We start from the raw sequence: 16,929 nt of genomic DNA, 5'->3' as shown, positions 1-16,929 counted from the left end.
TATGTTAAATGATCAATGGGGAGACTAGTCTCCCATGATCATCAGGGGGGATTGTAAACCTCAAAATTTCTCAGACTTATGAATGTTAGGGGTTTCCCCCATTGGGGAATCTTCTACTTAAAAAAATTCCCTAGCAGATGGTGAGAACTCTACTTGAGTGTGGGGGCTCCTAGCTATGGGAGTGTCCCTGCTCCACCCTACTTAAGACTGCTTTAGGACAGAAAACGGCTTGCTAAACAATGAAAGTACTTTGATCCATGCTTATGGAAGGGACAGGAAGTTCTTTGAGTCATGACTGTTTTAGAATTGATACAATGGGATACTAAGTACCTATAAAGGTGGGGCAACTTGTAAACTACTTAAACCTAAAAGGGAGATAACTTATTCAGAGGTTTTTTCTAATGAAATTTGTCGACAGAGCAGCATTTTTTTCCTGACTTACTAAAGAGATTAAAACTACTCAGCTGTGAATTCAAAATGGGTGGTCCTTTAGAAACATCTACAGTGATTGGTAGGTGTAAGGACTTAGGGGAGGTGACAGAGGAGATTTTGCCCTTAAAAATAAGAGCTCAGAGAAGAGCAAAGGATCTCGATTTCTGACTCTCATTCTGAAGGAGAGTTCCTTGAGGAGCTCCTCTGAGGGACTCTGTCCCTCTGGGGTAGGAGCTCTGGAGGCTTTTGAGAGAGGCCCTTTGAAACAATCTCTGGCTGGAAGACTCTTTGAGGAGGGACGCTGGCCTGGTGTCACTAGTATCCTTGTTTAGTCAGACCTTGTGGTGAGTGTTAAAAAACTGACTGATTTCTCTTTTAAGACTCAGGTCTAGGCCATATTGGCTTGAGGCCCTTCATACTTATTCCTTTTCTTACTCTCTCTCTCTTTCTTTGATTACTCATTGTATTGTTAATTAAAATCTCTATATATATCTATATAATTGGGTATTTGAATAATTGGGAATATTTCCCTGGCGACCACCTTATATTTGATTTTAAAACCCAAGACACTGTAGTGAAACATATTTCTGGGGTCATATTTACTCACCCTCTCTTATATCTATCACAATTTATATCTTCCACTATTTTAATCACTACAGTTTAAGACCTCAACCATTTTAAATCTCACAAGGACACTCATGGCCAAACCTGGACAATAGCTGCCACCATGCCAAGATGCCAAGACACCTAGCACACTGCTGCCAGCCACCTCTCCACACAAAGAGGCTGGAGAGAGGAAGTGAAGCCAAATATATAGACCATTTTTAATATCACTTTCCTGCTTCTCACATGTACCAATGGTAGCCTTAAGCTTGACTTAGACAGCCCAGGGGTCTGTCAGTTGTTTCTGATTTGTCATTTGCTAGCACATGTCTGTCATAGGCCATCCTTCTCAATACTTAATCCTTAAGTAGTGGTGTAGACATTCCTGTTTTGTTAGACTAAGCAGGGTGGAGTAAATATAAAATTCATATCCTTAACACTAGTTATGTGACCTTGGACAAGCCACTTAACTCTGCCTCCATTTCCTCATCTGTAAAATGAGCTGGAGGAGAAAATGACAAACTACTCCAGTATCTTTGCCCAAAAAAACCCAAATAGGGTCACAAAGAGGACACGACTGAATGACTGAAATGACTGAACAACTTAGCATGCAATAGTATTTAATAAATGCTTTATCTACTATGTATATAAAATGACTTGTCTATGGTCACACAACTGCTGTGGCTAAATGTTGCTATTGGAGGCAAGATAAATCTCCAATCTCTCCGCACTCCAGGTTCTGTGCCCTTTTTACTATATCACCCTATTTCCTTTCTGAGAGTCTAGTGATAATAAACACACATTTATATAGTTCTTTGTTTCCTGAGTATTTATAGGTTTACAAAAAGCTTTATATCACCATATATCTGGAAGGCATTTGCTGAATTAGACCATTCCATCTCTGAAGCAATCTGTGAGGTAGTTAGGTAAGCATATAGATCTGAGTTGAAGGGTCCTCAAAGTCCTCAGACAGGGCTTGGCCAACTATGGCCCAAGGAACAATTCTAGCCATAGGACTCTTGACTTAAGAAATTTGTTGGGTTTTTTTTTTGAAAGTTTTATTTAATTAGTCAATTTAAAACATTTTTCCTTCTTACAAGAATCATATTTTTTCCCTCCCCTCCTCCCATCCCACCCCATGGCCAACGTGAAATTCCACTGAGTTTTACATGTGTCCTTGATCAAAACCTATTTCTATGTTGTTCATATTTGCACTAGCTGTTCTGGATCACTGCACTGTCACTAATGGAGAAGCTCATTACATTAGATTCTACCACAGTGTATCAGTCTCTGTGTACAATTTTCTCTTAGTTCTGCTCCTCTCACTCTGCATCAATTCCTGGAGGTCATTCCAGTTCCCATGGAATTCCTCCATTTTATTATTCCTTTGAGCACAATAGTATTCCATCACCAACATATACCACAATTTGTTCAGCCATTCCCCAAGTGGAGGGCATCCCCTCATTTTCCAAAGAAATTTGTTTTTAAAGTATTTTTATTTAATTTTTTAAAAAATTAAATATATTTATTTAAAAGCATTTATTCTCAGAGATCTCAGCTCCTCCTTTTCCTACTGCACCATAGAAGACATTGCCAACCAAAAAATATGTATATGTAGACTATGTCTTTCATGTTTCCATTTTTCAGTTCATTTTCTGGAGGTGGATATTCACAAATCATTTTTCAAATATTAATTCTATAATTGTACACAATGTTCTCTTCATGCTACTCATTTCACTCACTCTTCATTACTTCATGTAAGTTCTTCCAAGTTGTTTTTTAATTAACTGTATTTAATTAATTAATTATAAATTATAAATATAAATTTAATTAACCTGTTCACCATTTCTTGCAACTTTAAAAACATATATTAAAAAATGAAAATTTTATTTAAAAATATAAAAATATTCTTAACTGGCAACTGGGTTAGAAAGACTTTAAAAGAGGGTGGCTTCAGGGAGGTATTAATCAAAAGTGAAACAAACTCTAATATCTGAAGGTAGATTTTTTTTTTAATTTGGATTTTACATGTATCATTGATCAAGACCCATTTCCATATTATTAATATTTACATTAGGGTGATCCTTTAGAGTCTACATCCCCAACCATACCTCCTCGACCCATGTCATCAAGCAGTTGTTTTTCTTCTGTTTCTATTCTCACAGATCTTCCCCTGAATAGGGATAGCGTTTTTTCTCATAAAGTCCCTCAGAATTGTCCTGGATCATTGCATTTCTGCTAGTAGAGAAGTCTATTATATTCAATTGTACCACAGTGTATCAGTCTGTGTATAAGGTTCTCCTGGTTCTGCTCCTTTCACTCTGCTGAAGGTAGATTATTAAGAAACGTTTTAACAACATGTCTGTGACTTTATTGCTGTCAAACTTCCCTAGAAATCACTGCTGTGGAGGCATGTGGGAACTCAAAAGGGGCCAAATATTGGAAGAAGGCAGAGTATACAAAGCCACTAGAATGTACACATACTCCCTGCCATACATCCCCAACAGAACGGCCAAGTCAAAGGAATGATTCTATACCTTATGTTATATACAGAAAGGGTCAGGGCGAAACCATTTAAGCTTCAAGAGAACTCAGGGAAGAACTATGGGAAGCAATCATGATTCAAAGTCTAAGAAATCCAAGACTGAACCGACAGTAACACCAAAATTAAAAATAGATCTAGTTTCTCCATTAGCTGGCCTGATGAAAACTTTTATCGTATGTATAATTTGTTTTTCCATTTCAACATATTTATAATAATATTTTATGTATATCTGGATCAGTATACAGTACTCTGAATACAAACTCCTATTCAGTTTCAAAAATCATCAGTGTCTTCTAGTGTAAGAGACTGACTTCCTCTTGGGCCCAGAGTGGTTAAGTGATTTACGAAGGGGAGCTAGTATGTGTCCAAAGCAGGTCATTTATCCAGGAATCTTGACTCAAAGGTCTGTCTTGTACTCACAGTGTCACTGCTCCAATTTGTCATATATAGGGTTCCCCAAAGGCTTAAAGATTTAATTAAATCTATTTATTAAAGTTAATTAATAATTTTAAATTAAAGTTAATTAGTTATTTAGTTAATTAATAATTATTACATTAATTAGAAGTTGTTAAATTTAATTAAGGTTTTCATAGATTGAATAGTTTTAAATTGGTAAGACTTTTGGGACACCCTATATATTTATTTTTTTGCTAGTTAAATAGGCTTATGATACTTGAAAGTTGTTTCAATTTGCATTAGTTTAAATTGCTAGTGAGACTGTACATTTTTCCATGTGATGATTGAGTGTATTTTGTAGGGTTGGAGCTGTAAGGGGCCTTTGAGGTCATCTAGTTCAATTCCTTCATTTTATAGATAGGGAAACTGAGGCCCATAGAGGAGTCTGTACTGTAAGCAACTCCCACAGCTCCAAGCAAAGTTTCTATTAATCAGTCAATCATAAATAAACTTTAATTAAGCACCTACCATGTGCCAAGCACTATGTTAAGCAATGGGGATACAAAAAAGAGGTAAGAGTCTCTGCTCTTAAGAAGTTTACAAATTAAAGAGAAAGAAAACCTGAAAACAAATATATACAAAGCAAACTATATGTAGGATAAATGGGAAATAATTAATAGAGGGAAAGCATTGGAATTAATCAGGGATGGGGAAGGTTTTCAGTAGAAGATATGATTTTAGTTAAGACAAATGAAAAAAAAAGGAAAAAAAAGACTTGAATGAAATCAGGAAGGTCAGTAGTCAGAGCATCGAAAGAAGATTACTCAAGGCATGACAAGGCAAGACAACCAGAAAATAATTCTGAAGTCAGAACAATGAAGTGTCTTGTTGATAGGACAGCCAGGTGGTCAGAGTCACTGGATTGAGGTATACATGCCAAAGAATGAGGTCTAAGAAGACTGAAAAGGTGGGGTGCAGCTAGGTTATAAAGGGCTTTAAATGTCAAACAGAGGATTATATATTCAATTCTGGAAGCAATAGGGAGCCCCTGGAATTTATTGAAGGGAGAAGGGGGGGTGTGTATGTGACAATCCCACCTGGGCTTTAGTAAATTCCCTTTTGTGGCTGAATGGAGGGTAGATTGGCATGGGGAGAGACTTGAGACAGGTAGAACCTCCAGTAGGCAACAGCAACAATCCAGGTGCCTGGGAGGTGATCAGAGCTTGTTCCAGAGTGGTAGTAGTGCCAGAGAAGAGAAGGGGGTATATTCAAGAGATATAAAAGTGAAATAAACAGGCCTTGGCAACAGCTTGGCTATGGAGGGTGAGAGAGATTGAGGAGTGGAAGATGGTATTGATTTGGACAGTAAAAGGGAAAGTAGGAGACGGAAATCATTTGGGGGAAGGAGAATTAAGTCCAGTTTTGGACATATTGAGTTTAGGATAAATATATCTATAAGTATAAATATCTAAAAGACCACTGGACATTCATGATTTGAGATCATCAGACAATATGGGGCAGGATAGGTAGTTTTGAGAATCATCACCATATGGATGATAATTAAGTCCATGGGGACTGATAAGATCACCAAGTGAAGTAGTTAGAGAAGAGGAAAGGACTCAGGATAGGATCCTGGGGGGAACTGCCCCTTAAAGGGAGTGATCTAGAAAAGAATCTATCAAAGGAGACAAAGAAGGATGAGAACCAGGACCGGGTGGGGTTCAAAAAACCATAGAGAAGGCAGTATCCAGGAAGAATGATCAATGGCTGCAAAGTCAAGGAAAATGCCAATGGCTGAACATGTAAGCCCTCACAGTGAGTATTTAGAGCTACAGCTGAATGGATCTTAAGGGTCTAATACTTCCATTTTACAAATGAGGAAACTAAACCCCAAAGAAGTTAACTGATCTGCCAAGATTACATGTGTTAAATTGCTTGAACAGATATTAAATCTAGGCCTTGTCCAAATTCACCAAACCATGCTGCCTCTCTGTTGAAAGAATGAAAGTCAAGTCAGTAAACATTTATTAAAGGCTCATTATGTGCCAGCTATGGCACTAAGAGCTAGAGATAAACTAAAAGGTAAAAGAAAATCTCTTCCTTCAAAGGGCTTATAGTCTAATGAGTGAGACAACACTCAAGCAACTATGTACAAACAAGCTATATAGACCAGATAAACCGGGAATAATCAACAGAGGGAAGGCGGGGAAAGGCTTCCTATAGAAAGTAAGGCTTTACCATGAATGAATGGATAATCCTGGATTTTGTACAAGTCTTACTAAACTTGCCTCAGAGGCAGTCAGAATGGATTGTTTATGTATATTTCATACTAATAACTGCTGACATTTATACTGAACTTTAAAGCCTGGAAAGCACTTTATAGATATCATCTGTCTTGAGCCTCATAGCACCTTTGCAAGTAAGGTAGGTATTATTATTAGGGCAGCTAAGTCCCCGGTCCAGGGTCAGGAAGACTCTTCTTCCTGGGTTCAAACCTGGCCTCAGATACTAACTAGCTGAGTGATCCTGGGCAAGTCACTTAATTTTGCCTCAGTTTCCTCACCTGTAAATAAACCAGAGAGGGAAATGACAAGCCATTTCAGTATCTTTGCTAAGAAAATCCAAACGGGAGAAGAGCTAGGCGCGTTGAAAAACAAACGATACAATAGTATCATCCTATCCTTGTTTACAGCTGAGTGAGGCTCAGATGAATTTGATTGTAATTTAATGGTGGTCACACGATGATCATCAGAGATAAAATTGGATCCCAGGTTTTCTTGACTGCGTTCAAGTCCAGTAGTGTATTTGGAACCAAAGGGAGTCTTAGAGATCACTAGACCTCCCTTCCTTCTCATTTTCTATAGGAACAGACCCGAAGAGGCTAAAGGAGTCTCTTTGCTTCCTATCCCAGGTGAGGGTCGGAGAATCCAGGTCCTGCGACCTCGGATCAATATTCTTTCCATTTCTCCCTGAATCTGCCTTAACTATTGACCAATCATTTGGTCAGCCTGAGCAATGGAAAACTGCAACTAATGAGCAAGCTCAAAAGTTTCCCCTAATGTTTTACGTCTTATCTCCCATTTTTCCAAAATCAGTAATCCTGGGCCTCGTTTCACGCTAAAATGGCCAGATTAGATAGTATCGAAGGTCTCCAGTTCTGGATTCTAGGATCCTGTGGTTTTCGCGGGAGTCACTAGGTCCCGAAAAGCAGGGAGGAGAACGCTCCTCGGCTCCGGCTCCGGCTCCAGGCTTTTCCTCCGGCCTGTCGGGCCGATGCCCGCTCTGCTGCCTCTCAGGAGGTGTCGGCGGCTCTCGCCAGCCTGGAGTAGGAGAAACAGTGAAGCTGGAGGGCGGAGCAGAGGGCGGGAGCGGAGGCGGAGAAGAAAGAGGAAAGCTGGGGAAACTCCTCCCTCTTCTCCCCTCTGACCCTGCTGTCTCGTCTCTCCATCTTCCTGTTCCAAACCACGTGGACGCGCTGGGGGCTGCGGGAGTTGAGATCTCGGAGCCTCCCCAGCCTCCGCCGCCGCCAAATTTCCTCCCCCCTCGGCCAGCCCTCCACCGCGCCAGCGCCGGGAGCCCGCGGTGCGCGTCGGGCGTTGTCAGTGGCGGTGGCCGCGGCTCCCCCAGCTGTGCCGGCAGCTGGATCCGGGGCAGGGGCGCGCGCACATGGCGACCCAAGCGCACTCGCTCAGCTACGGGGGCTGCAACTTCTTCCGCCAGCGCCTCGTTTTGTCCACCCTCAGCGGGCGCCCCGTGAAGATCCGCAAGATCCGGGCCAAAGATGAGAACCCCGGCCTCCGAGGTCACTGGGGAGTGGGGGGCTGTAAGGGGGTTGCGCGGCGCCGCCGCCGGGCTTAGAACTCTCCAAGGGAATGGGCATGGTTGAGGCTACGCGCGTCCCGGGGGTGCAGGGGCTGGGCAAAGCCGGGCGGCCCCCAAACCTAGGCGGAGAGGAGGGGGTGGCGGGGAGTGGGGGACGATCTTGGACCCTGGGGGTGGGGTAGGGAGGAGGCGCTGCGAAGCCGTCTCTCTATTAGTCATCTCGGAGGAGTGCGTGGTGTTGAGCAAGAAAATGCGTAACACACTCATACACACAGACACGCACATACCCATTTTTACGCTCGTGTTGACGTTTGGGGAAGGCAGAAAGAGAGTAGCCCAACCCCACGTTGCTGATTTCCCAGGGTCTCTAGGGTGCTGGGTTAGTAAACAACTGCACGTTTTTCGAGCCTTACATATTCCGACAAATCCCTGGGTATCTCCGACGCTGTCTTTCTGTCTGGCCAAAGCGCCTTCCAGAAAGGAAAATGGTTTGTTTTGTTGAAATGCGATAAAGAATCCAGAGAAATGAAGGAAGCAGTGAGTGAGATGTGGAGAGAAATGCGAACGATTGCTTTCCCTTCCCTGCCTGTCTCTCCTTTGTACCTTCAAGACATCGTACGTTTTCTTAGGATCTCAGAGCTGGAGGAACCTTTAAAGAGCCTCGGTTTTACAGCTCAAAAGGACCGTGGAGGTCTTTATTTTTATAGATGAGAAAACTGAGGCCCTGGGCAGAGAAGTAACCATAGGGTCCCAGGTCACACAGGGAGGAAGTAGCTGAGCCAGGACAGAATCCTGAAGCTCAGCATCCTTCCCTCCACTGATTTCCCCCCACCCCTTTGCTTCTAAATCCAGTTTTCAATCCATCACACCATGCTGGGCAAGCTGTCTGGGTTTATTTGTTTATCTGTTTTTTCCCCTGAGTTTGTTTATAGTCTGACTTAATGATACACTTAGAATGGGAATTGTGGATTTGATTCTACTAGAAAAAAGCTCTACTTCCATGAGCCTTGAGAAGGATGGTTCTGGAAAGAAAGGAGTCAGGGTACTGGGTTTGAATTCTACCTTTGTGACCCTTGGTCAGTGACTTCGACTTTTTAGGTTTCCATTTCCTCTTCTACAATGGTACTGTTTTGGACTTGATTATCCAGGTGCTAGCCTGCCGTAATTACCTGTTCTAAAAGAAAAGCTTTCTAGCAGTGTTCCATACAGATAGTTTAAAAATAAACCCCATTTAAAACCACATTGCATTAAATGCAGCCTATCTCTCCTGAACATGCAACAAAGTCTCCTAGTGGTTCTGTTCATTGTCATCTCAAATTTTCCTAGGATCTTCGAATAGAAATTCTCTCTGCAAATGAAGGATGCAAGGTTCTCAGGCTGTGGTGATGTTTAATTTGACTTTGATCTTCTGTGTTGTTATGTGGCCACTGCATTTAATCCTCCATCTCAACTTATTCTACTGACAACCCCAATTTTGTATTTAATTGTGTTGTTGCCATTTTCCCCTAATGAGAAAACCATGCAAGGCAAGAAGTAAGCCAGAAGTCAAGAAACCATGAGAAGACCCTGGTCTTGCTGAGAGTTTTGAAGGAGAAACATTTGGGTTTGCATCATAAAGCTATAAATTTGAGCCCAAACCCCCAAGAAATGTGAAGAGGCCAAGGGGGCATGGGTAATAAATAAGCTGAGATTCAAGTGTACCCTTTCAGATTTCACATCCAGAAACAGACAGACAGAAAAGAGAAGGAAAGAGGGAGAGAGAATGAATAGATTATTGCTAGGGAAGACTAACATTCAAATCTCTCCACAAGTACTAGAAATGTGACCTTGTTCATTTGCTAAACTACTCAGAACTTCAGTTTTCTCAACTGTAAAGAGGGGAAGATAATAATGTATATTCGCAGGATTATTGTGTGGATCGGGATGTGAGGAGGTGGCATGTACAAGACTTTTGCAAACCTTAAAAGGGCTCTATAAAAGGGAGCTGTCATCATTATTATTTTTCCTATACTATGTATGCTTACCAGCTGGTAGGATGTGGTAAGAAGCCTGTGATAGTGTGTTGCCTGGAAATTGCTGTATTGTTTTAGCCTGAAGATAGGATTCCTGCCAGAATTATAATACCCCAAGAGAGCCACCTTTTAGCATTTGTCTGTTTTCAGGGATGAGAGCCAATGGGTAAGGCTTGGCAGCTCTGTCCTATGCTACAGGTTAGCATCCAGGCCAACTAGAATGACTGGTCTTTGGAACCACCAGATCCCTCTGTCTGCTCCTTTTAAGAATATTCTTCCTGGGGCAACTCAGTGGATAGAGAGCCAGGCCTAGAGACAGGAGGTTGTAGGTTCAGATCTGGCCTCAGACAATTCCTAACTGTGTGACACTGGGCAAGTCACTTAACCTCCATTGCCTAGCCCTTTCCATTCTTCTGTCTTAGAACCAGTACTTAAAATTGAGTCTAAGATAGAAGATAAAGGTTTAAAAAAATGTTTCCTGCTATAAACAACAGCAGCTCCATTCCCCGCCTCTTTTCACCTCTTCTCCAAGGTTTCTAACTCTTTCAGGGCTATCTGGTAGCTCACACCAGGGAGTTCTTTTAAGCAAGCATTGATGAATGCAATAATAATTTCTTATTTACTTTGCCCTATTTCTATGCTGTAGTAAATGCTGAAGAAAAACACAAGATTCATAATTCAGATCAACGTACTGACTTTCAGATCCCAAGACTCCTAGGTCTGTTTGCCCCCCAAGGGAGCTGAGATGGGATGGCGTCCAGCAAACTGCTGCTGAATAATTTGAATGTTCAATCTGGAAGTACCTTTGTTGATTTAAGGTATAGATGAGGCAGGAAGTGTCATTACTGACCCCTTTCCAGCTCTTACTGAGAAAAGTATTGCAGTAGTATAGACACAAGCATTGCATTCTTGTTCAGAAATCTTGTAGGGCATCCCATTATTTACCAAAGTTCCACCTCCCGTGCCTGGCCTCTACAGCCCTCTACAGCATCACATCTTTCTACTTTTCCAGCTCTATCTCGTGTCAGAAACATAATGAGTAACAACTCTTTGTTTTGCCTTGACAAATTTCTTGTTCTATCTTCCTGTCTTTACCCAGGCTCCTGTATCCCTGCCTCATCCTCCACCCTGTGTTGAAACATTTGAAGTTCAATCTAAATGTTGTGAAGCTTCCCTGGTCCCTCTCTGTCAGTTATGATTCTAACCTTTGAATCATAGTTAATCTTTGACTCTTACTCCCCATGTAACTGTGAACCCCATGAGGGAAGGAGCCTGGTTTAACTCCCCCCACTCCCCCTTACCTTCTGTCTTAGTATGAATTCTAAGACAGAAGAGCGACAAGTGCTAGGCAATTGGGGTTAAGTAACTTACTCAGAGTCGTGCAGCTAGGAAGTGACTCTAGGTCAAATTTGAACCCAGTTCTTTAGACTCCAGATCTGGCACTTTATCTACTGTGTGACCTAATTGTCTCAGCCTGGCTTAATTGAAACCTTATATTTTCTCCATTAGCCTACAAAAAGAGGTCAAACGGAGTCAACTCAAATATTTGTTGAATTCTTTGAAATAAATCAATTGAGTCCTTATAGTGGGGAGAGACTTTGAAAGTCTAGTTTCGCCTCCCAGCCAGTTTAAGAGTTCACAATATTCCTGGTTGTCAATTGGTCTCTGCTTGAATATTCTCAGTGATGGAGGGTTGGCTGCCCCATGAGACAATTCATTGTATTGTTGGACAGTTCTAGTTGTCAGATTACTCTTTCTTGTAGAATCATAAAATGAGATTTAGAGTTGGAAGGGACCTTGAAGTCATCTAGACCAACATTCATTCCCCTCCTGTTTTTTAAAAATAATTTTAATTTTATTTTTCCAATTAACAAGCATTGTTTTTCTCCTTTCAACTTTATCCCCAAATCCCCCCACTGAGGAAAAGAAGAGAGAAAAACAAAAACCTTTGTAACAAATATATATAATCAAGTAAAACGGATCCTTATGTTGCCCATGTCTAAAAATGTGTTTCCTTCTGCATATTGAGTCCGTCGTCTCTGTCATGAGGTTGGGAATGTTTTCCCATCATTGGTATTCTGAACTCATGATTGATCAGAAATGTTTCACAGCAGTTTCTTTTTATGATATTGTTTCAGCTCCTTTGTTTTACAGATATGGAAACTGAGGCCTGGGAAGTTAAGGTCACATAGTGACCTTAGATATCAGAGAGGCAGGATGATGAACTGTGAGCTAGGTCTTTGCTCCTTCTTTCTCCTAAGGAATAAACAGTAGGATTCAAATCCTTCTTCCATATAACAACCCCTAAAATGCTTAAAGGAAGAAGGGTAGCAAAAGTGGCATAGTGGCTAGAGTGCCAGGGCTAGAATTGGGAGGTCCTAGGTTCAAATCTATCCTCAGACATTTACTCGCTGTGTGACTCAGAGCAAGTCAATTATCCCCGTTTGCCTGGCCCTTGCCCTTCTCTCTTGGAGTTGTTACTAAGACAAAAAGTAAGGATTTTTAAAAAATATTTTAAGAAGGAGTGAGTATGGTGGTGGAGCAAGTGCCAACTCCCAGAATCTAAGGACCTAGGTTCAAATCCAAACTCTGACTGGGAGTTCTTTCTTATCTCCAAACTTAACATTATGTAGTTAAGTCTGGAATGAAATGTTTCTAAACATTTTCTCTCGCTACTTGGCTGAAGGGGAAGAATAGGGGAATTAACTTAAAGTTGGAAAACTACTAAAAAGAAGGGAAAGGAAAAAAGAAAAGAAAGGAAAAGTTAACCTGAAGAAGAGAAGGCTTGGGAAGGGGTTGGTAGATAGCTATCTTCAAGTATTTGAAAGAATTTTTTTCTTCAGGTGTTTGCAGGAATTTTACTTGGAAGAGGGCTTAGATTTGTTTGTCTGTCGCCGTTGCATCAAGGCAAATCTTGATGTCTTTCCTAGTCAGTAGAAATGTCCAAAGGCAGAGGGAGCTGCCTCTGGAATGATTGTAGTGAGTTCCTGTTCCTGGAAAGCTTCCCTTACTGGAGCTGTAGAGATGAATGCTGAGGGCACTTCGGATCTTGAGATTTTTTAATGGGGTCCACCTGTGACTTTTTGTGTGCATTTGAATCATCCATTTCTTCCCGGTTCCTACTTGTTGTCCAGTCAGTTTTTTTCAGCCATGACCCCATTTGGGGTTTTCTTGGCAAGGATACTAGAGTGGTTTGCCATTTCCTTCTCCAACTCATTTGACAGATGAGGAAACTGAGGCAGTTAGGGTTAAATGATTTGCTCTTAAGTGTCTGAGGCCAGATTTGAACTCACGAAGGCTAGTCTTCTTGATTTCAGGTCTGATGTTCTATCTGCTGCACCATCTAGCTCTCCTTAGACATCTATAAAATGGACTCGGCAACAATTCCATCGAAGTTAAAACAGATGCCCTTTCATACTCTCCAAAAGAGTCATAACTTGTTAGCTAGTTCTTCAGATCCTCAATTTGATATTTTGAGCAACCAATGAGATTGCAAGTAATGGACAAGAATTGGATGCAGAAAGGTTTTCTTATATCAGTGAGATTTCTGTAAGTAGAATAACTCACTAATTGTTTAAATTTACATTGTATTTTTAAAAAAAACCCCATTCTTTCTGTCTTAGAGTCATCATCAGTTCCAAGGCAAAAGAGTAATATGGGCTAGATAATTGGGGCTAAATGACTTGCCCACAGTCACAGAGCTGGGAAGTGTCTGAGACCATATTTGAACCCAGGATCCCCCCATTCCATCTCTATGCTTGGTACTCCACATTGTAGAGTATCTCTTAACCCTGTGAGTTATATACTGCAAATATTATTTTCCCCTTTTACAGATGAGGAAATTAATCCTTAGCGAGATGAGTGACTTGCTTAGGGTCACATAGCTAGTAAATGTGGGAGCTGGGGTACAGGCTGCCTTTTGTTCATTCGTGTCTCATTTTGGAGGAACTGGAGTGGGGCATGCCATCCATTTCTGTCTGTGAGGTAAGAATAATCTTTGTGTTCCTTACCTGATGGGGCTACTTTGTAAACCTTAAAGAGCACTGCAGAAATGGGAGCTATTACTTTACACCATCCCTGGCAGTAGGGAGGAATTGAGTGTTATTTTTGTTGCTATTTTGCTGATGATGTTAGAGCCTGTTAAGATGAAATAGCTGAGTACCAAGCCAGGATCAAGCAGGAGAACCTGGAAGAAAATGGAATTGGATGCTAAGCAGGGAGAAGGGGAAAAGATTTGGGTTCCAGGGCCAGCTCTGATGCTCAAGCCTCCTGCAGTGCCTGGCACATTCAAGGGGTTAATAAATGTTTATTGACTCTTGGGCAGGTCATCAGATGATAGTCTCACCCACCCCCATGTCCTCCTCTTGTCAGGTAAGAGATTTAGGACTCTGATGCCCCTTCCAATTAAAAAAAATTTTTTTTTATTGATATCTTGGGTTTTATTTTGTTTTTTTTTTACATCACCAGTATTTTCCCCAGTATCTTCTCTCTCCCCTTCCCCAACATCCACTACAACAAATTAGGTTTTAAAAAAATGTTTACCTTCTGTCTTAGAATCAATACTATGTATTGGTTCCAAGGCAAAAGGGCTAAGCAATGGGGGTTAAGCAATTAGTCCAGGGTCACACAGCTGGGAAGTGTCTGAGGCCAGATTTGAACCTAGAACCTCTAGTTTCTAGGCCTGACTCCTAATCCACTAAACTACCTGGCTGGCCCCAACAAATAACATTTTTAGAGGGGGAAAAAAGAGAAAAAAAATGAGCAAAACTGTTCAGGATACAGAGAGAAAGTCTTACTATATATACAAAGTACTTCCCCAGTTCCAATAAATCTATGAATCTTCTCCAATGACCCAGGCCACTTGACTCCCAAGTTCAGATATCTTTCTAGGCTACCATATTGCCTTTATAAATTAGGTGTGTGGTTACTTCCAGATTTCTAGTCTATGTATTTGTCTGGTGGTATTTTTTTTTAACTTTTTTTAAAACCAGGGCACACCTGTCTTATGTCAGACTATTTTGGGGTGTTGCCAGATAATTGGACCTGGAAAAATCAGACACAATTGTAGCAATAATGAACATTGATTCCCTTCTGTCTGTTGATGATGCTCCCCCTCCCCCATTGGCACAGGCCTGCATTACTTACTATTGGCCGTGAAAACCAACAGCTTTCCACCAAATGATGATTATTGGCTGCCCAAACTATTTTTGTCTTCTTAAAGACAAATGCCAAGAATCCTAATTGGCCTGTTTTCATTCTGCTGTTGCTTAGAAGCCGTAAAATAGTGTTCCAAAAGAGCCATCTACTCTTCTCTTTCAAGGGAGAAAAATTCACAACAATGGCAACATTAGGCTTACAGCTTTTTCTTCTGCCCTCCATTTTTTGTGGGGAGGGGCTAGGAATACAAGGAAAAGTCTTTCTTTCTCAAGCAGGAAATGGGAAAAAGGAACATGTAAGCAGCAGATGGATTGGGCTAGCTTTATGGACAAAGCTGGGATTTTAAAATGACCCTCTAAGGAGACTTTGAAGTATTTCCTTTTTAGAAGAGTCTGTTGGGAAGGGGGTAGCTGGGTAGCTCAGTGGATTGAGAGCCAAGCCTAGAGACGGGAGGTCCTGGGTTCAAATTTGGCCTCTGACCCTTCCCAGCTGTGTGACCCTGGCCAGGCAAGTCACTTGACCCCCATTGCCTAGCCCTTAACACTTTTCTGCCTTGGAACAGTAAGGGTTTAAAAAAAACACAGTAAGGGTTTAAAAAAAAAAGGGGAAAAAGAAGAAGAAGAAGAATCTATTAGGAGAGAGAATGAGGGCACCATGTTGTTTTACTCATAGTCTGGGGAAGTATTCTCTTGGTTGCAATAATAACTCACATTTCTTTTTTTTTATCATGCAAAAAACATACTTCCATATTGGTCATTGTTGTAAGAGCGCATTTATACATACCCCAAACCCCAGAACAAAACTATAAATACACGGATATGAAAGATATGATGCTTTAATCTGTATCCATGTGATTTCCACAGTTCTTTCTCTGGAGGAGGATAGCGTTCCCCATCATAAGTCTTTCAGGATTGCCCCAGATCATTGCATGACTGAGAGTAGCCAAGTTTTCATGGTTGATCATTGGACAGCATTGCTGTTATTGTGTGTAATGTATAACTCACATTTCCATAGAGGTGGCTAGGTAGGTGCCATTGATTGAGTGCTTGGATTTGGAGAGTTGAGTTCCAATCCACCTCTGGACACTTAACTAATAGTATGACCACAGGCAAGTCATTCAGTTGCTACCTGCTTCAGTTTCCTCAGCTGTAAAATTGGGATGATAGTAATAGCATCTCCCTCCTAGAGTTGTGAAGATCAGATGAGAGAATGTTTTTTCAGAGACTTAGCTCTGTGCCTGGCACATAGTAAGCACTTAATACATATTTGTTTACTTTATTCCACAGGTTTTTCAGGTTTACAAATGTTTATTATTTATTTATGTGTACAAGGAATGTGCTTTGCCACTGAGGCTGCAAAGATGAAAAACAGGAGTCTTAGCCTTTAAGATACCTGTGGTATAATAGACCTCAACAAATAAAAAGTGATAGCTAGGAGAGATTTTGACAAAATACTCCAGAAAGAGGCGTATTGGGAAAACACTATCATTGGAGGAGACTTGGAAAGGTTTCATGGAGGAAGTGATTCCTTTTTATAGTTGTTCAGCTTCATGACCCCATTGAGGGTTTTCTTGGCAAAGATGCTGGAGTGGTTTGCCATTTTCTTCTCCAGCTCATTTTACACATGAAGAAACTAAGGCAAACAGGGTTGAGTGATTTGCTCTGTCACACAGTAAGGGTTTGAAGCCAGATTTGAACCCAAGAAGAGAGGAGTCTTTCTGATTTCAGGCCCAATACTGTCCACTGAGCTTCCTAGCTGCCTTAAGGGATCCTTTAGCAAAGTTTCAAAGGAAGAGAAGGATGTCAACAAATAGAGATGAGAAAGGAATATATTCCATTTGCAGACATGGAAGAAAGCCTCCCCAAATGAATAGTTGCAGGACAAGATCAGGAGACAGCTAATGGAGAGAGCAAGTGCACAGAGGGGAATGATGTACAATTAGCCTGGAGATGTTGATTGGCA

General features: G+C 41.2%; 1 protein-coding gene across 1 annotated transcript in view; it reads left to right on the top strand.

Annotated features, from left to right (window-relative positions):
* The first annotated feature begins 7,403 nt into the window (after window positions 1–7,403).
* Window positions 7,404–16,929, top strand: part of RCL1 (RNA terminal phosphate cyclase like 1) — a 66,844-nt gene continuing 57,318 nt past the window's right edge. Inside the window, exon 1 of the mRNA XM_001365181.4 lies at window positions 7,404–7,778. Within this exon, the coding sequence (XP_001365218.1) occupies window positions 7,643–7,778 (136 nt within the window). The 5' untranslated portion in view covers window positions 7,404–7,642. The remainder of the gene's footprint in view (window positions 7,779–16,929) is intronic.

The sequence above is a fragment of the Monodelphis domestica genome, chromosome 7 (genome assembly GCF_027887165.1).
Source record: "Monodelphis domestica isolate mMonDom1 chromosome 7, mMonDom1.pri, whole genome shotgun sequence".
Taxonomy (NCBI): Eukaryota; Metazoa; Chordata; class Mammalia; order Didelphimorphia; family Didelphidae; genus Monodelphis; species Monodelphis domestica.
Note: the sequence above shows the minus strand (reverse complement) of the source record. Positions and strands in the feature narration are given on the sequence as shown.